The sequence below is a fragment of the Fundulus heteroclitus genome, chromosome 22 (assembly GCF_011125445.2).
Source record: "Fundulus heteroclitus isolate FHET01 chromosome 22, MU-UCD_Fhet_4.1, whole genome shotgun sequence".
NCBI classification, from domain to species: domain Eukaryota; kingdom Metazoa; phylum Chordata; class Actinopteri; order Cyprinodontiformes; family Fundulidae; genus Fundulus; species Fundulus heteroclitus.
In genome coordinates, this window is record NC_046382.1 from 23,821,016 (window position 1) to 23,841,113 (window position 20,098).

At 39.0% G+C, this 20,098-nt stretch overlaps 2 protein-coding genes across 3 annotated transcripts; both read left to right on the forward strand.

The window, feature by feature from the left end:
* Window positions 1–231: 231 nt before the first annotated feature.
* lrit1a (leucine-rich repeat, immunoglobulin-like and transmembrane domains 1a) lies at window positions 232–6,054 on the forward strand. Its single transcript, XM_012880653.3, has 4 exons — window positions 232–714; window positions 946–1,406; window positions 2,393–2,698; window positions 3,742–6,054. Exons 1-4 carry the CDS (start codon window positions 593–595, stop codon window positions 4,806–4,808), a joined length of 1,956 nt encoding a protein of 651 aa, XP_012736107.2. The 5' UTR covers window positions 232–592; the 3' UTR covers window positions 4,809–6,054.
* Window positions 6,055–6,831: 777 nt separating this feature from the next.
* lrit2 (leucine-rich repeat, immunoglobulin-like and transmembrane domains 2) lies at window positions 6,832–16,783 on the forward strand. 2 transcript variants are annotated; one of them, XM_012880598.3, is made up of 4 exons: window positions 6,836–8,720; window positions 8,901–9,691; window positions 10,778–11,523; window positions 14,277–16,783. In XM_012880598.3, exons 1-4 carry the CDS (start codon window positions 8,611–8,613, stop codon window positions 14,301–14,303), a joined length of 1,674 nt encoding a protein of 557 aa, XP_012736052.2. In that variant the 5' UTR covers window positions 6,836–8,610; the 3' UTR covers window positions 14,304–16,783. The 2 variants fall into 2 exon arrangements, with proteins under 2 accessions (XP_012736051.2, XP_012736052.2); XM_012880597.3 differs by lacking the exon at window positions 14,277–16,783 and having other exon boundaries at window positions 6,832–8,720; window positions 10,778–12,774.
* The last annotated feature ends 3,315 nt before the right edge of the window (window positions 16,784–20,098 follow it).

The window sequence follows — 20,098 nt, forward strand, 5'->3', positions numbered from 1 at the left end:
GAAATAAATAAATAAAAGCCTCGGACACCTTCTGACAACGCTTCTGGGAACCACACACCGTAAATGCACACATACATATCTTAAAACGGCTATGAGAAAATCCGAAAGATTTCTTGGCAAGGTAAAAGCATTTATTTAAAGATCCTAACAACACCAGGGCAAACTTGTGGCAAAACAAACTGACGTATGCTGAGGCCTGCTTTTTAACTGTCACGTAGGGCAGAAATGAATAGCCAACGATTAAGTTGAAAAAAAAAAGAAAAAAGAAGCCCCTCCTAGATTATGACCGTTTCGGAAGTGTTGTTTTTTTTCCCCACTGATGATAAATAGGGACGTCTCCGAGCAGCCTATCAGATTCCGGGATGCTATACGCATCAAAATGAAACGAACGCCAGTTCTTTCCCTAATCCCAGTCTATCCTTTTTATCTCGGGACTCGCAGCAGTCCTATCACTATGGGACAGCAAAGCGGTGGAACAAAGCCATGCGGGCCATAGTCCTTCATATGAGAGAGAAAAAACTGGTCTGTTTGATTTAAGCGAGGCGCAAACGGGGCGCATAGGCACACTGCGTATGCGTAAAAGTGGGCCAAGATGTTCCTCGTCCTGCTCCTGGGGCTCTGCGTGGCCACGCTGGTACTTTTCTCCCCAGTGAGCTCATGCCCTTCGCAGTGCAGCTGTTTTTACCATAATTTGAGTGACGGATCCAAGGCCAGGTAAGGAAACTACAAAGCAAACCATTTAAAACCCGACATGTGTGGTATGCGCATCTCTTGAGTGATTGGATCTAAATGCGAGGACAGATGTTTCGGCACAAGTGAACTGTAAACAGCGTGCAAACGACAATCATGAGAGTACATATATTACAAAGTATCAATGATAATTAATAAATAATTTTAATCCGGCTTGTAGAATCTAATTTCTGAATGTTTATATGCCTCTTTCAGGAGCGTGATATGCAATGATCCTGACATATCTCTCGTGCCAGTCGGGTTCCCTGTCGACACATCCAAACTGCGGATTGAGAAAACAGCCATCCAGCAGATCCCAAACGAAGCCTTCAGCTACCTCTCCAGTTTGGAATTCCTCTGGATGTCTTTCAACACCCTGTCGGCTCTGAGCCCGGAAGGCTTTCGGGGACTGTTCAACCTGGAAGAGCTTCGTCTGGACGGGAATGCCCTCACTGCCTTTCCCTGGGAGTCTCTCATGGACATGCCCAGCCTCAGACTTCTTGATTTGCACAACAACCAACTCACCTCGCTGCCCGCGGAAGCCACCACTTACATTAAGAACCTCACCTACCTGGACCTGTCCAGTAACAGCCTGCTGACCCTGCCGGTGGAGGTGCTGACCAATTGGCTGGCTGTGAAGCCCACGCTTGGCCCAGAGAGCTCCAAGATGATACTTGGTAAGAAACACACCAGTTTTCCTCTAGAAAGTTTATGGGTGGTTGGATGGATGTGTGAGGCAATGATAATCTGTGGGTGGCTTGCAGATTAAAAACCATAATAGCATTTTTTGGAGCATTATGATAATATTAAATAATATTGAAAACTGACAGGTTTTGAATGACTCAAACACTGACATAAAATAAATAAATTAATTAATATTGCAACATAATAAAACAGTTACCCTTCTGCTGCATATTTTTTTTTATTAATCATCACCCCCACCCCATCCACCCAAAAGCAGGCAAACAATATATTTTAGCAGCAGCACATAATCTCTACTCTGACCTTGATTTTTTTTTTAAATATCCTCTTGAATTCTGAATAATCTTTATATTTTTGTTGACAGTGTGCTGTTTCAAAACTGCAATAAATGTACCAATCTAACAAAAAAAGTTTGTCATTAACTTTAGTAGATGGAAAATAGATGGACAAGACATCTTCAGGGCCCAATCAACTGCTTTAACATCTTTTGGGACGACATCAATTCAGTTAATGAAAAGACGAAAACAATTGTCAAATATATGTGTACACAATTTAGCCAGTGATCTGTTCCTGGAGACAGACTATACTTTACTTAAAATAAATTACAACAAAATCTTAAAATATCTAATTGTTGTTCAACTCCAAGCAGAGCTTTTTTAAGGTGTGGTTCTACAGCAAGAAAAGCAGAAGGACAAAGGCATCAGCTTTGTTAAAAGGAAACGTCCTTCACCAACACCTTCACTGTCATCATCATCATCATCATCATCATCATCATCATCATCATTGCTATTATTGCCATAATCATAGCTATGATGTAGTTTCTGAATTAAATGTCAATCCTCTTACAGGATTATCATCATAACATCACGACCAGCAATCTGCAGTATACTCTTTCCCTTTGCCCACAGCTGGACTCCTCTGGCTCTGCCTAAAGTTTCTCTTTTGTTCCCCTCATCCACAGGCCTCCATGACAACCCCTGGGTGTGTGACTGCCGGCTCTATGACCTGGTCCAGTTCCAGAAGTCTCCCACACTTTCTGTGGCATTTATTGACACACGACTACGCTGTGCTGCACCAGAGAGCTTCTCAGGGGTGCTGTTCAGCGATGCGGAGCTGCGGCAGTGTCAGCTCCCACGTATCCACACGGCAGTGGCACGAGTCCGGAGCGCTGTTGGGAACAATGTTCTGCTCCGTTGTGGGACCATTGGAGTACCGGTACCAGATCTGACGTGGCGCAGGGCAGATGGACAAATGCTTAATGGAACAGGTTAGCTTGCCTTTGTAATTTGTCTTACGAGTGGTGATTTTTGCATCAGTTGTGCCCTGGCTGAGCCCTACTTTTTGCATCAGGTACATATAGATTTAGAGTTTATATTTTGCTAATAGAGTAAAGTGTTCACAAATCAGTAATTGAGCTACAAAACTTCATTAGTCTGGGCCCTTTTCATTGTATTGCAATGGTTTTCATGAATCTTAAAATGTTATTTTATGAATATTAAAGGGAAGAATAACCTGGTCCAGGTTTTATCAAAGTGTTTTAGATTTCAGTCTAGAGATGTAAAAATAGGTCCTACAACATAAATAATCTACTCCTTCCAACTTGAAATCTGTAATACAGACTTCATCTCACATTTCCTACAGTGCATACACAAAGCTGGTTACAAAGCTTCTGGTTTGCAGTTCCTCCTGCAGCAGGAGAGCATTCACTATAAAGTTTTTTTGGTGGGTTGAAAATCACAAAGTGAAGTGAGACAGATAAAAAAATAAAATAAAAATACAGCCGCTGTATTTTTTTTTTTTTTTGACAGCTGTAGTTTTCCACAAAGATGATTATTTTTTTTTTTGCTTATGACTTTTGAAATGCAAACAAGCAACACAAACGCAACAGGGCACAACTGACAGGTACCTTTTTTGTGGTCGGTATGTGCCCCCCTCTGACAGGAGTTCCCTGGGTGGGCAGCCATGTGACTCGAATCAGCAAAAGCCCTACAGGTTCTTTCTGTGCGTTGCTCATCAGTTCGGAGGATTTTTATACTCTGTGGTCCTGTTGTTAATTAAACTGAAAGCTACTACTAGAGTCAGTCGGATTGTAACTCTGATTGACAGCTGCAGCTTTCACAGGCAGTTATGCAACATAGATGACAATTGATGGATAAACATTGTGTAATCAGCTTCCTTGCATTATTTTCTTTTTATCAGCTGAGATCTTTAATCGGATTCTGGTTCATATTGGATTGTAACAGTTCTATAATATTGTCACTCTTTCTTAATTGCTCATTAAAATATATTCCAATCTCTCTGCTGACACAGTCCAACAGGAAACATCTAAGGAAGGAATCACCTGGTCCATCCTCAGTGTCCCAGCTGTGTCCTATCGCGATACAGGGAAATTCATCTGCAAGGCATCCAATTACGCAGGCAACGCAGAGGCCGTCATTTCTCTGGTTGTCTCTAACCCACCAAGACCAGAAGGGAACCAAACAAACACAGACAAGAAGGCCAAAGTTAAGAAGCCAAACCCAGTGGGTAAAGCAGCCTACCAGGAAAAGCTGGTGGCTAGATATGTAGTTCCGACCTCCACCCCATCAGTTTTGGCTGCTATGAATTCTGGCATGTTACCTGCTGCTGGTCCTGATCCTGAGCAGCTCACTTACACCCTAACTGATGGAGCCACCCAGGATCCCTCCACCTCCTCCAACTCTGATGCACTACTGGATCTGGAGAAGACTAATCTCAGCAACCTGGCGGCCAACACTTCATCCCTACAACAGGACCCTGACAGGGTGGTCCGCTCTGTGAAGGTGGTGGGTGACACAGACAATACGATATCGCTGAACTGGAGAGCACCTAAAGCAAAGAACACAACCGCTTTCAGTGTGCTGTATGCTGTGTTTGGAGAGCGGGACATGAGAAAGATCAACGTTGGAGCGGGACAAACCCGTGTAACTATAGATGGGTTGGTGCCCAGGACCAAGTATATTGCCTGTGTGTGCGTGAAAGGGCTGATTCCCAGGAAAGAACAGTGTGTGATATTTTCCACCGATGAAGCAGCTAGTGCAACAGGCACCCAAAAGCTGATCAACGTGATTGTGATCACCGTGGCCTGTGTCATTGCAGTCCCACTCACTGTCATTGTCTGCTGCGGGGCCCTGAAGAGACGCATTAAAAAGTACTGGGGAAAGAAATCCAAAGACATCCAAGACTCATACGTGACTTTTGAAACACTATCCCCCGCCACAAAGGCCAAAGGGCTCGAGGGCGAGTACTTAAACAGATTGAACCAAGAGGAGTCCAACAGGCTGCTGTCAGCACGCTCCAGCCTGGACTCTGAGTCAACAGCAAAGATTGAGGGACAGCCTAACGAGTACTTCTGCTGACGTCATGCTCCAGCTCCGGCTCAACGCCATCTTCCTCGCACTCACCCGCATCCGCGCAACAGTCCGAAGCAAAACGCCCATCCGCACCATTCTCAGCGCTGCCCGCATCTCCAGCCACGTCCGCATTCCCAGCACTGCCCCCATTCTCGTCCTACACAACATCCTGACGTCAGTCCCCCTCCCACATGCTCTCATACACCCACGCCGTGGGATTCCCCTCCACCAGTCCCTCCTCGCTGGATAGTGCCACCAACTCCACCGCCGCAGAGACCCAACTTCTGTCAAAGGACTTTTGCACGATGCACAATCATGGAAATATCAGTTTAATGAAACTGGATAGTTCTGTGAGTTTTTATTCTACCTGCAGATGCTCAGTAGACTGTTTTGCAGCTGTCCATCTATAAATAGCAAGACTTACTTTTACTTGCAGAGCAATGTTTGCATCACAAAGTCTGTAAGGAAATAAAGTAACATTTGGAGCACGACCCAGCGATAAACCCTTTTTCAACCTAATCTGATTTAAAGGGAACACAATGGTACACATTCCATTGTTTATATCATAATATATGTATGTGTATGATTTGTAAATATGTATTGAACAATGTACACTTACATATACGGTTATTTCCTTGCCTCTGTATGTATCTGTCATTAGTTCACAGAGAAGATATACACATAGGCCTGGTTCAACACTGGTGAACGGAGGGCAGCTGGAGCTGGAGAGAAGTACAAAAAAGACTGAACTATGACACAGTGTCAGTAAGATGGAAATGAAAAGTTAAATTATTTTTATTCCCCCACAATAGGAAACATAAGAGAATCTATGTATCATTTAATGCCATTTAGAGGCATCAGTACCCTCATTTAATGTAGATCTGCTCATTCCAATCATACCACACATTTAAAGACGATTAAAAAAACTTTTGTATAAATTTATCTGATATTGTGTGTTTATACTAGTTACTTAGCCTCAGTATGATAATTATTGTATTATTTTCATGTATTTCAGCTCAGCTTATATTTTGTATATACTGTATTTTTTTGTTCTCAAAGCTTAAAATGTAGCAACTCTTGACTATTTAGTTCTCTCTTCAGGGGCTTTCAAGCAATATTTTTTTATCTCTATTCCTACCTTGTAAAAACAATCTAGCAGATATTAATCCTCCTGACATTGTCTGGCAAAGATTTTTCATCTCGGTAGTGCAAAAACATCCAAAGGTCAACTTTCAATAAACATAAAAACTGAGCTTTTGTGCTGCAGAGTCCAAAGCATATTGAATCTCTAGGGTGTCCTTTAGGCTTAACAGCGACACACAGCCCAAACTAACTAGAGGCTGAAGCTAAATACAGTGGTACCTTCTTTCAAATTAGCCAATAAATCATCTTTAGTAATCACTGAGTCATGTTAAATAAAATGGTTCAAAATATTTGAATTAGGCTGCTACAAATAGCTCTATAAATTTGACATACTTCTATTTATTTGGGGCTTTATGTCATATATCAACAGATAGAAATGCTGTAAATTGGAAGGAAAATAATTATAACTGGTTAACAGAAAATATAAATCTTAAAAGTTTGGAATGCATTTTGAAACAGCCTTCTTGAATTAATACTTTTTAAAACCCTCTCTGCACTGCCATTATAAGTGCAAGTCTTTTGGGGGATGTCTCTGCCAGTTTTCCTTATCTAGAGACTAACATTTCTCTTTGTAAAATAGCTCATCCCAAAATAGATTTAGTGGATCCTTCCTGGGAACACCAATAATAAAGTGACTCAGTCATAATCAATAAATCAGAGAACCATTGAAAAGTTAATTTATTTTAAAAACTCATATCACCGTATAGATTACCATAGATTGATGCTGTTTTAAAGTCTTTATTTCTGTTATGTATGATTACTTTCCACTTCCAGCTAATAAAAACATAGCCTTTAAGATTAGAGTGCCAATAAAAAGCAAGACTTTTAATGCAGAAATGGGGGGGTTAATGAAAAGTATGTTTAATACCAGTATAAAGGTTTTTATTTTTCAAACGGTACTTTTAATCTGACAAACAGCAAATACATATTCTAATCTATTGAATATGAATGTATCTTACCAATTTGATTTAGGCCTGGAGTTTGTTTTGGCCATTCTAATGAATGAAAAGAGTCAAACCTTCAGTCGTTGCTCTTCCTGTTTGTTTAGGGTCATTGCCCTGATGGAAAATGAATCCTAACCGGTGAGTAAAGTCTTTTGCAGCCTTTAACAGGTTTCCATTCAGTAATGGCCTGTATTCAGTGAGAGCCTCCATCAACTCTGATCAAGAAGAACGTAAAGCTGCTGCTACTTTGTTTTACTATACGAATGGCGTAATTAGAGCACTGTTAGTTTTCAGGAAACATATTGTGTTATTGCTTTATATCAACAATGGCTTCCTTATCAACCAGGCTCCTTAAAAAAACAGATTTGGGGAGCACATGATCACTATTTGTGGTGCTCAAAGGATTTCTGCAGCTACTCCAATGCTACCATGGATAGTGTATTTAGTGGCTTCTCTGAATAAGGCTGTCCTTGCCCTCTTTTTCTTAGGAGGAAGGTCACTTCTTGGTTAGCAGTTGTGCCAGAATTGTTTCCTTTTCTGATGATGGATTGAACAGTGCTCTGTGAGACGTTCAAAACTTGTGATCCATCCATTGTTCCATAATCTTCCGCTTATCTGATATTGGGTCTCAGGGGCAACAGGTCGAAGAGGGAAACCGAGACATCCCTCTCCTCGGCAACATCCTCTATCTCATTCTCATTCCCACCGCGTTCCCAGGCCAGATGGGATATAATCCCTCCAGTGAGTTCTGAGTCTTCGGCAGCGTCTACTCCCAGTGGGACGTTCCTGGCAAACCCCCAAAAGGAGCCGCTGAGGAGCTCAGTGTTATGAAGCCCAGAGTACCTCATCTGACTCCTTTCAGTGGAGAGAAGCAGTGGCTCTGCTCTGAGCTTCTCCCAGATGACAGAGCTCCTCATCCTATCTGTAAGGCTGGGTACAGCTACCCTAAAGGGGAAGTTTTTTTTAACTGCTTTTATGCAGTATCTCGTTCTTTTGGTCATGATTCATGTTTTGTGATTGTAGTTGAGGCTTGTGATATTGTTTTTATCACCTAACCCAGATTTAGAGGTCCCCACAATTTTATAGTTGACATTACTTTTGTACCCATTGGTCTTCATGTTGCAGTTTGTTCAGTAATGTTTAAAATAAACTGAGAGCTGAAAAACTTGTAAAATTAAACTATGCAAAGGCAGAGAGCATTCGCTAATTTGGTGAATTTTGACAGCAGTTGCTTGCCATAGATTTTATTCAGGTAAATCAGAGTAAAGGTGGCTAAATCGAATAAAACATGCCAATTTTTTTCAGATTTTGTCAGAAATTTTGAAACCCATCTGTTTTTGAAAAAGACAAATGATACCCAGTATCTCTCAGATTAAATAAGGTTTGGCATTGCAATGTTGCAAAATGTGGAAAAATTCAAATTATGCTATAGAAGCATTGGTGAAAACTATTCTTACTTATTTGTAAACTAGCAATTAATGTACGCTTCTGTACCATGAAGGATAATTCATATAAAGTTCCTTACACTTGTAGTATCCCTGACCCAGTATACAGGTATACTTGATCGGATGCCAAAGTGTTAATCATTGCAGGCTTTTCCAAGAATTAGATGCTCCTTTTCCTGGCTAGAATGTCAGGGATTAAGTTTAATAGGCTTCTGTTGTGTGCTGCCGTGGGCATCGCTTTAGCACAAATGTAAACCTCAAGCGTCCGTACGAACTATGGACATCATTCTTTACCTACTGATTGTAATTCTGATGAAAGTGGAACTGTGTGAAAGTTATGCTCGATGTTTAAGTGGGTGCAGCTGTATTGATGACCGTCATGGAAGGTAAGACCTGATTTAATTTGGCCCTATCTTCATTAGGGTTATTTCTAACTTAGTGCTATACATTAAATGGTAAATCGTGTATTACTTTAAAACTTAGTCATATAGTGTATTGACCTGACATGCAGCTATTTGCATGGCAGAAAAAAATGATATCAGTTGACCAAAAACATTTTTCCATAGGTCACTCATATGTATGGAAGAAAGCGCTTTTGGGGCTATACCTGAGAACCTTCCAGCTGATTTGACCAAAATACGTATAGAAAAATCCCACTTCACTGAAATCTCCAGAGGGGCTTTTTCCAAAACCCCTGCAGTGGAGAACCTGTGGCTGAACTTTAATGATATCACAGTTATAAACTCAAAAGGTCTGGAGGGTTTGAGGAACCTAACCGAGCTCCGTTTGCAAGGGAACAAGCTGCGATCAGTACCATGGACAGCGTTCGAAGACACACCAACACTCAAGATCCTGGACCTGAAGCACAACCAGCTGGACGTCCTCCCAGAGCACGCTCTCAAATTTTTGCAGGGGCTCACATATTTAGATTTATCCTTCAACCAGCTCACTGTCATATCGAAGGAAGTCTTTCAGAACTGGCCTCTCTACCAGAAAATACACAGCACAGAGGAGCGGGAGGCCACTGCGCCCAGGCCAAACGTCGTCCTGGCACTGCACGACAACGCCTGGCTCTGCGACTGCCGCCTAAAGGGCTTCGTGGAGTTCATCATGTCCCTGAGTCCTCCGATCATACTGATGAATTCTTATTTGACCTGCTCAGGGCCGAACTCTAGAACAGGCAAGTACTTCCATGAGATCGAGCTCCAGGAGTGCACCAAACCTGTTGTCAGTACCCCGAAGGCGAACATTAGCCTGCCTCAGGGATCCAACGTCACCCTGCACTGCTACGCCAAGGCGAGGCCAGACCCTGCTGTGTGGTGGACATATGGTCTGAAGATAATCAGAGGATTTCATGGTAAGAGTGTGATGGACTGTTAGATACACTGCAGCTAAGACGATAAAACTGTGATAAATTAGATACTTAAACTTCCATTTCAATCAAAATTGCATTTAATGCTTCTTTATGATAAAAACTGTTACATCTGGATATTTGTTAAATATAATAACCAGTACCATGCTGTCAGACAGCGCTATGTCACCACTGATTTAGATTGTTGGAGATTGAACAGCAGCTGTTTCATAATGTTGGGTCATGGTGTTAGAGAGTAAAGCTCATTTCACTTGACCTTTAAACTGGGGATATTTCTGCTGTCTACTACTTTAAATAACAGAAGCCAAGAAGAATATATTTCCTTTACATCACATCATTGTTTTTAAGATCAAAAGCATAGTTTAAAACATTATTTGGAGAGTTTTTATGGAAAATATTTTGAAAGCCGGAATTTCATAGAAAATCTAATACAGTTTAAAATATCCTCCATATGTATCAGCATCCTGATGAATGAAGTAACCATTTAATTCAGCATTCAGCATTTTCTGCAGCAAATGATAAATGTATAAAAATTTTCAATCTAAGTCCAAAACCCTATGTTTGGACCAGAGTTCTCAGGTCCTAAGAGCTTAAGACACTTTTATGCTTAGTTTAACTTTAAGTACAAAAATAAGTCACCAGATCACTACACTTACATAAAGATGTTCAAATTCAATTGCATACGTTTCAGTTGAGTCAAATTCCATTATTATTCCATTACTGCCTATTCAGCAATGGATCCAACCCTCTCAACCTACATAGGCAAATTTATGAGAAGGGCAGCCCCCACGGAGCATCAATACGCACAAAGTAATGTACATTGACCTGAAAAATTATTTAACATATCTCAAATTAAGCTAATATTTGGGTCAAAACGTAAACGGTGCTGCTTTAAAAGGATGGCTCAAATTTGACAACTTTAAAACAACAACTTATTTAAAATCAAACAGCTGAAATGTGGAAAAAGTATACTTTTACTGTACACGATGTGTAAAATGTTTTATAGCTTAAGATCTAACTGTCAGAATGATTGTTTAAAATTTTGGTAATATGATTTTTTTTTTCATTCAGAGTCCCAAGAGAGAGTGTCTGATGACACCATTAGATCCCACCTGGTAATTCCCTCCCTCAGCGCAGCAGACCGTGGGGTCTACACCTGCACTGCTGTAAACTTCATGGGGAACTCCTCAGTGAGCGTCCTCCTGGACGTCCGCTCTGCTGACAGCACCATGTCATCGCACCTCCCAGGCGTCCCTGCTGCATCAGGTGGTGCTGATCAAAATGTCTTCATCGACATTCGCATTGCCAAACAGACAGTGCGTGGAATCTCTATTGAGTGGTTTGCTGCCCTAGAACGCCCCTTGGAAACATGGTTCACCATCCACTTTGGTCGGGCAGATGACGTCAAGAAAGAAATTACCTACATTGGGCCCGGGATTCACTCCTACTCCATGTCAGATCTGATGCCCGCCACCAAATATGAAATCTGTGTGACTCTAAAGAACCAGACACCACGCCCGGGCCAGTGCATTGTGTTTGTAACAGGAAGTGACATCACCGAGATGGAGCAGAGGGAGAAGCTAATTCATATAGTAGTAATAGTTCTAGCTATGGTGCTAGCCGTACCTATTGGCATGTACGCCTGCACCACCGACACTCGATTTCCCTGCTTTGAGGTTATTATGGAGTCCTGGAAGAGACGGCAGAGAGAAAGCAGCTCGTCTGGGATGGAACAGGAAAGGCAGGGAACTTTTGACAGCCTGCAGGCCGCCAGTGATGAGGAGCTGGTCAATAAAGATTTCAATGAAGACAGAAAGGTGAGGAGGAGGTCTGAAGACAGATTGCGCAAATTCATAGCTGATCAGAGCAGACTCACTGCTGAACTATATTAAACGAATGGTCCCTAAACGATCACGTTAAACATGACACCTTATAATCAAATAATTTTTAATTAAGAAATGCCTTTCACAAATGAATGTAGAATTAATATGCTTTTAGAGCCATAAGCTAGTAGTCTTTAAAGTTGGAATTGTGGTTATTTTGGTTAAACATTACAAAATAATTAGATTTTCAGAAGCAAAAGATGTAATAAAAAAGAATGTAATCATATACATTATATTAAATAATTGCTTTATTTGCAAAAGTAAATATAAGTGTGTCAGTGTTTCCCCTTACATCAAGTAAAGTTGAGCTGTAAACATTAATGACTGTTATTACAGCATTTTTCAGTATCAAAACACTTATTGATATATTTGCAATTAGTCCTACATGTTCCATTTTACTTAAGGTACGGGGAAAAATTAATGACACAATCAAAATGGTCTCATGACAGCCAAAGTTTAGACCACTCACATATAACATTGTAATGTAATGTTAACACATACATGTGAATAACTTTTTAAAAGTTTAGAATGGGACCTGTTATGACATATTTATGATGGGCTATGATTTCTTGGTTAATGTCAAGATGTCATAATGAAGACATTTTTAAAAAATGTTAACTTTGCATTAAAAGTGTCATAATTTACAGAATGACACGTATTGACAACAGTCATAAATATTCATAAAGACGCCTTCATGTTCATGACAAGTGTTATGTCATGTTCATGACAGTGTAATGTCAGTCTTATGCACACAGTACTTCAAATAAAATGTTACCAAATGTGCTTTCAGTGTCTTTCAGATTGGCAGCTATTAAGTTTGATGCCTCAAATGATCCTTGAATAATTTCCAACCAGTTTTTTTCTGAACACATTGCTCTGTTGGTGAAGCGAAGTTACTGTCAAGAGGGATTTTTGTAGACACGTGGAGGGAACAAGATAGGTTAGGTTACTTGATTGATCTTTACAAAATGTATGAAAACGTTTTGGTTGGTAATAAATGTCCGATTACTATCATTGAACGCCAGAAAGTTCCTCCAAAATAATACCTCTCTGAGAGAAAATGCTCATTATTGCCTGTATCATATTAATTTACCTGTTGGTGGTCATAAGGCAAGGTAAGGCAAATTTATTTGTACAGCACATTTCAGTACAAGGACAAAACACAGTTTGAATAAAATGTAGAAAAAATTTAACAAAATAAAACATAGGAAAATGGAAACTAAAAGTAAATATAGATAATTTTAAAAACAGTTGGATTAAAAACTTAAACTAATGATGTTTCAGTAAAGAGTTTAACTAGAATAGTCAAAGGCAATCCTAAACAAATGTGTTTTTAATCTTGATTTAAAAGAACTCAGGCTTTCAGCACTTTTACAGTTTTCTGGAAGTTTGTTCCTGATAATTGGAGCATAGAAACTAAATGCTGCTTCTCCGTGTTTGGTTCTGGTTCAAGGTATGCAGAGTAGGCTGGAGCCAGAAGACCTTTGTGGTCTGGATGGTTGATACACTGATAACAAGTCTGTGATGTATTTAGGTGCTAAGCCATTCAGGGATGTATAGACTAACAGAAGGATTTTAAAGTCTATTCTCTGAGATACAGGGAGCCAGTGTAAGGACTTTAGAACTGGGTGATGTGCTCTACTTTCTTAGTCTTAGTGAGGACGCAGGGCAGCAGCGTTCTGGATCAGCTGCAGCTGTCTGGTCCACTTTTTAGGCAGGCCTGTAAAAACACTGTAATCAAATCTACTAAAGATAAACACATGGATTAGTTTTTCCAGATCCTGCTAGGACTTTTTGTGAAATGCCATAAAATAGGACCTCCAGTCATTTTAAGAAAAACAGGATATGATTTGTTTATGTGAGGGAAGTTTTTTGTTCTTTAATTAAAATATTTTGGTTTCAATACAACAGCACAGTATATGATGTAATGCAATGTCCAAGATGATACCACAGATAGCAAAATGATTCAAAAAGAGATGGTACAGATGGCTTCAGTGCTAAACAATGTGGCATAATAAAGTACTATATGATACTGTGTAAAACATAGGAATCTGTCCTAGGAAGTGATGTATTTCGCAGTTAGATGAACAGGAACCTATCTGACAACACACACACACACACACACACACACAAACACAAAATATAAGTCATATTGCACACTTTTATAAAGTATTGCCAAAAACACATTTTGCACGACCATCATTGCATATAAAGTCACAGTGTGATTACCTAAATGGGGACTATTTATAGATCTGATGGCGAGGGAACAAATGTATGTTTAAAGTAGTTTAGTGGGGAACATCTGCCAGAAAGCCTAAGCTTGAATTAATTCTAGAGAATATAAGATGCTTCACACGCGATTCTCTCAGTTTTCCAAAAGGGCCACTGCTCAAATATCTCTTTCTATGTTATTTATTTTTAAAAAGTACAACATTGTTCCCCTCAAAGAATATATTTTCAATACATTATTACAGATTGCAATACATATAGTTTTTTTTTATCAAAATTGTTCACTAAGGTTTTCTCCATTGGGAAGTATGCCATTCACATTTTTCATCCAGTAATATAAAAACAAACATGCAAACAAACAAAAAAGTTTTCACATGTTATTTTTTTTTACTCTGCAATATAGAGCAATGACACGGTTGCATGGTTTGCTTTTAATCCCATATTTTCCTTTATTCTAGGGCAAGGAGGTTGTTGGAAAGATGTGAAAGATGACCGTTGTATCAGCAGTATATTTCAAGGATTTGCAACAGTACACACAGCGTACATCTGTTGAAACTTGTGCATGTTTTTCTTATCAGTGTTTATATGATGATTCATTTTTGATTATTCATTTGCTACGTGATATGGAGCCTTGACATGATCAACATGGATGAGAATAAACGTCTACTGTAGGCTTGGGTTAGCTGGTGTCACCATTCAGACATACTTGAAAGAAAATGGTCAGCTTCATAAAATGCTGTTTTAAATAAATGTCTTAACTGATGTCTAGATGTTTCTTTATACATCTTACTCTTTCTCTGGATGTTTTTTTTAATAGAGCAGCTGTATGAAACATTTTGCTCTGGTTTTGTTGAAGAATTTGGAGTTAGTTTTCCTAAAGCCAAAATCTTTGTGCAACGTATTATTACCACTGGTAGTGTCACAGACCCGCAGCATAATGCTGCTATCACCGTGCTTGAAAGGTGGAACCATGTTCTTGGGTTAGAAAGCTTAACCTTAAGTCCTCCAAACCTTCTTTTGGGAAATGAAACTTATATTTTAAATGAATGTCTGGATTCAAGTGTGCACATGTTTTCTGCTCATGCAGCATATTTTTGCTTAAGAGGTAGCTTTCTTAGAGCATTCGTAATTCGTGTTGGCTACTTGCTTCAGTCAAAGAACTTTGCTTGTGTGAAAATAATTTATCAATTAACTAAGTATCGAATGATTTTTTTAATGAAATATTGCATGATTTACCTCATGATATGTAAAAATGTATGCAAATGACATTCCCTTAAGTAAAAATAAATGTGAAGGACTTCTTTTCGAGTTTGCTTATTCGACTAATGGATCTTTGGTTAATATGAAAAAAAAAAAAAAAACATTTTGAACGTTAGGGTTAATTGTATTTTGACATAATACAATTAACCCAATGTGACAGAATCAGCCATGGTCAATCAGTCATTTACCAGCTCATTCAAAAGAAATGCAACTATTTGCACATCATTAGAATGCTATAAAGACACATTATTGATGGTGAAAAAGTCCTTTATCTTACCTGCTAGCTTACTCCCTCACACACACAGGGTCAGGGTCTCAGATTTCTGAATTAAGCTGGCTAGAGATGTGGCCGAGGAGGCAGATAAATGCAGCATCTGTCTGTGGCTCAGGAGGAAGTATGAGTTGGGGGGGCCAAATAACACCTAGGCCATCAGCAGGGGGAGACAGGGAGAAATGCCTGCCATCACCCTGCCCCCATGAGATATACTGGGGTTGAAGACATTTTAAATATGTATGACTAGTGGCCAGCAGGTAGACTATCAACTCGTATCTTCAGAAATCTGTTACATTTGACGTTTGTCTATAAATGAATGAGACAGTTTTCTTTTCAAATCCTCATTTTCTCTGCATGCATGTACATTAATTTTCAATAAATTCGAATATGTTTGCGATGAGGCTCATTTGTCAGATTGAACATGCTTTCACTAAGCCCCCATTTCTGTATTGAAATACTTTTTTACTGATGTGACGTGATATTCTCATCTTGAATTGTGTGTTTTTACTATCTGTAAATGGAAAATCATCACTATTAACAGAAATGAATTTAATATACCAGTGTGTATGTAATTAATCTATATAATATGTTCAATTTAGTGAGTCAGTGAAATAAATGAACTTTTCAACAATATTCCAATTTATTGAGTATGACTGTACAGCTTCAGCTCACTGTCTTGTCTGTGAAGGCAGCATGGCAGCTGCACGTCACAGTTGCACTGACGGGCTGGGACAGATGGCACTTCGGATATGTAGCAGCCAATCGCATTGTTCATTTGACATAAGACCCAAACACTCGCATCCTCTCTAACATCCCTCCCGCCGTCACTTTATGATCAGATCAGACAAACCAACCCCCCTGTCTCTTGCATCTCCCTCTGTTGTTACCAGTGACGTAAAGAGATCTGTTCAGCCGTGCTTGGATTCGTTTAGGATCAGGGTTTTAAACAGCTGACTGCGATTGGCAGCTCTCATTTTCTGGCAGGCAGATGTTATGTTATTGTTCATATGTGGTTATGTGATTTTGGGGGTGGTGTAAGGTTGCAGCCTTTTAGTGTAAAATCCTCTATCCCTATATGACACAAGAAAACGTTGGTTTCATCATTTCTCAGTTTAGGTTATTTTAACGAACCTCCTTTGGTAATGAAGTGGCTCTGCAACGGGACTTTAAATACTATTGTTCAGAGATTAGTTACATACAGATGCAGTTAGACACAACGAGCCATGCAACATTTTTTTACCTCCCTCACAGATTTCTTCTATTTTTATTTGTTTTGCACTTTTAGATATTTACAATCCATATGCCTAAAGCTATGAGTGTTTTCTTTGTAAAGCATCAGCACTGTTGGCAACTTTAAGCTCTACAATCTCTTTTCATATAGCTCAGTAATCCTGGCTACCTTTGACATGGTTTAATCTGCGACTCATATAGGACATGCAATGCTTTACAAAAGTATTCATGTCTCATAAACTTTCTTTTGTATTTTGTCATTTTGAAACTACAATTTTTTATGTATTTGATCTGGATTTTATGTAATTATATGTAACAGCACAGCATAACTGTGCAGAAAAATAATGCATGCTATTATATATATATATATATATATATATATATATATATATATATATATATATATATATATATATATATATATATATAATCAGGGTATAGACTAGCAAGTTGCAATATGGCTTGCATTCAAAAGGATTATTATTATTTTAAAAAAAAGCTTGCAGGATGCATGACTTAGGTTTAGTATTATGGAGGAGCAAGGATTTAAAACTGGTTCCATTTTTCATATTTTAAACATATCTCAGGGCACTTTACACGCATATTTGCACTGAAATATTGGAGTTTTTCAACATATCTGCAATATTCTTGGTACCTACAGTTTATGTTCTGTCTTCGAAAAGTCTCTTCTCAGCTAAGTCAGCTAAGCAGGGACAGTAGGTAAATTATATGCTTTAAACTTGAAAAAAAGCACCCTAAAAACAACTAAATAATTATATTTAATGTACCATACCCTGTGGATAGGATTTATAACAAATTATAGGACTAAATATGTTTTCAAGCTCTTTTCCCTTCACTAAACTAGTTAGAAAAGCTAAATAATCTAAATCATGAACTTCGAGTAACCATTTTAATTCCCTTAATATAATACTTTGCAATAGAGTCCTTTAACTGAGAATATAAAGATGATGGCAGGGATGTCTGATCCCCAAAGAAAAATCTTCAAAATCAGCGAAGAACAGGTGGAAGGCTGTTCAGCTGTTGTGAGAAGGTTTTGCTGTAAGGCAAATAAAGATTTTGATTATTTCAAAAGGTATAAACACAGGGTTGCACAACGGCACAGTTGATAGCTCTGTTGCCTTGCAGCAAGTAAGTCTTTGGTTTAAATCCCTGCCTGGGGTCATTCTACTTGGAGTGTGCATGTTCTTGTGGATGTGTGGGTTCTCACTGTGTACTCTGGCTGCCTCCCACCATCCAAAAACCTGACTGTGAGGGAAGTGGGTCACTCAACAAATGCTCTTAGGTGTGGATGTGTGCGTGTACACGGTTGTTTGTCCTGTGTGTTTCTGTTTTGTCCCTCCTCCCATCTTCTAAATTTAATCTATCAGATTTAGAGGTAAATACCAGGATCTAAAAGGTAAAATCTTGGTTTCTTGTTTAATGTTGTACTTTAGTAGTCAAAAGGTGACATCAAACGGTGACATTAAGGTTTGGGGTATAATCCTGCTAAACTTAATGCAAATAAATAAATCATGTCTCTGTATTGAGTGAAATTCATATTTTTTTAATTGAAAGCACAGGTTTTTCAATAACAACAAAAAAAGAACATCCACTGAAACAGATATACCACCAAATGGTAAATAGATCAAACGTGACCATAAATGATCATACAGTGCTTCACAGCTGCACAGAAGGTTTAAAGACCATACTCGTCTGATCACTTTGGTTTTCTTTCCTCGGCCTGACCTTTTTCATGAGTTCAAGGACCAACTTAATTTCTAGGAACATGCTTGTTTTCATCCCAAACGAATAATGAATTTTCAACAAGGAATCTTGGTCAAAGACGTTGTGGATGAGACAAAACGTTGTTCAGGAAAGAAGAGTACTGCTTTTACAACTATGGGGATATTTGACTGAAAAAAAAGAATTATTCTGAAATGAAAAACATAATTTACATAATAATAATAATAATAATAACAATACATATGGCAGATATTTATCTGTTTAGATAGAAGGTAACAGGCTGCTGTTTTAGTTTAACTTAAACTTACATTTAATGAGCTCATGAATACAAAAAAGTCCACAGGACATGTTAAAATTTGCATTCACACACACACACACACACACACACACACACACACACACACACACACACACACACACACACACACACACGCATGTGCCCAAACACAGATCTCTAATGATGATTGAGTTCATATTTGAGATCAATCTTAGTGACAATCTTCTCACAAAGTGTATACAGTGGCATCTTTTTCTTAACTGGCTGGGTCAGTTTACAATCAATATGGTGTATGATTATGAATAAAATACATGTATCAAAAACTGAGCTGGCCGCTAAAAGGCCTTGTGTTGAGAATGTTTGCTCAGCTCTCTAATGGATAGTTTAGACTTTTTGAAGTGAGGTTTTTTAGCAAAAAAATGTTTCCCTTACAGCTGTAACAGAATGCTGGTATATATCATTGAGTTTGTGGAAAATTGAATAAACCCTCATGGTGGTGGAAGATTAAGGCCTAATTCATACCTCATAGTCCACTCCAATATCCCTTAAATTCAAAGCATTGTTGCTTTCGTTTTGTCACATGTATCTGCCTGTTAGGGTCCATCAAGACTCTTCACAGCCCTCTGGGTGCAACTCTTGTTTTTGTTGTTGTGCTGAATGCACACCGACAACAACATAGCAAACCCCACTCAAAGGGTGGCGCTAAACACACGGCAGATGAAGAAACCATGATTCAGTCAATTGGCAGAAGAAGTAAAACACGTTTTTTTAGGAAATACTGTGTGGGGAGACTGGCTGGTTTCCCCATTTGGATAATTTATCTCCCAGGGATCACAAGGATACAAAATGTGAATTGATATTGAGGCTGTAGTGAAAACTATGTATCTTTGAATGAAGCACTGTGGTTTAATTGAGCCAGAAATAGTATGGATATAGGCACGTGCATTCTTAGAGGTCCAAGCATTGCTCACTAGCGGACTCAGAGAGGTATGCCAGGCCCAAACAGATAGTCAGATGGATATTAGCTATGTTTACATGGACATACAGTAAATAATCGAAATAAAGGGCCGGTCGGAATAAAAATGCATCACGTAAACACACCAATAGGGATGTTGTGATCAGATTAAGCTCAATCTGAATGAAATTCCAAATGAGATGGGTGATTTATGCTGGTCGTTAATCCAAACAGCTTCCATCTAAACACGTGGTCCAATCATGTCATTTGAATTGGGGCAAGCTGCTGTGACTGCGCCTGTGTGCCCAATTCAATTCAATTCAATTCAATTCAATTCAATTAAGTTCAATTCAATTCAATTTTATTTATATGGCGCCAATTCATGAAACATGTCATCTCAAGGCACTTTCCAAAGTCAAATTCAATCAGATTATACAGATTGGGTCAGGTTATACAGATTGGTAAAAAAATGTCAAGCAGTAGTCACTTCTCCCGCAGAAGCGTAGAGCCACAAGGAGAGTCTTCTGCATTGTCCATTGCT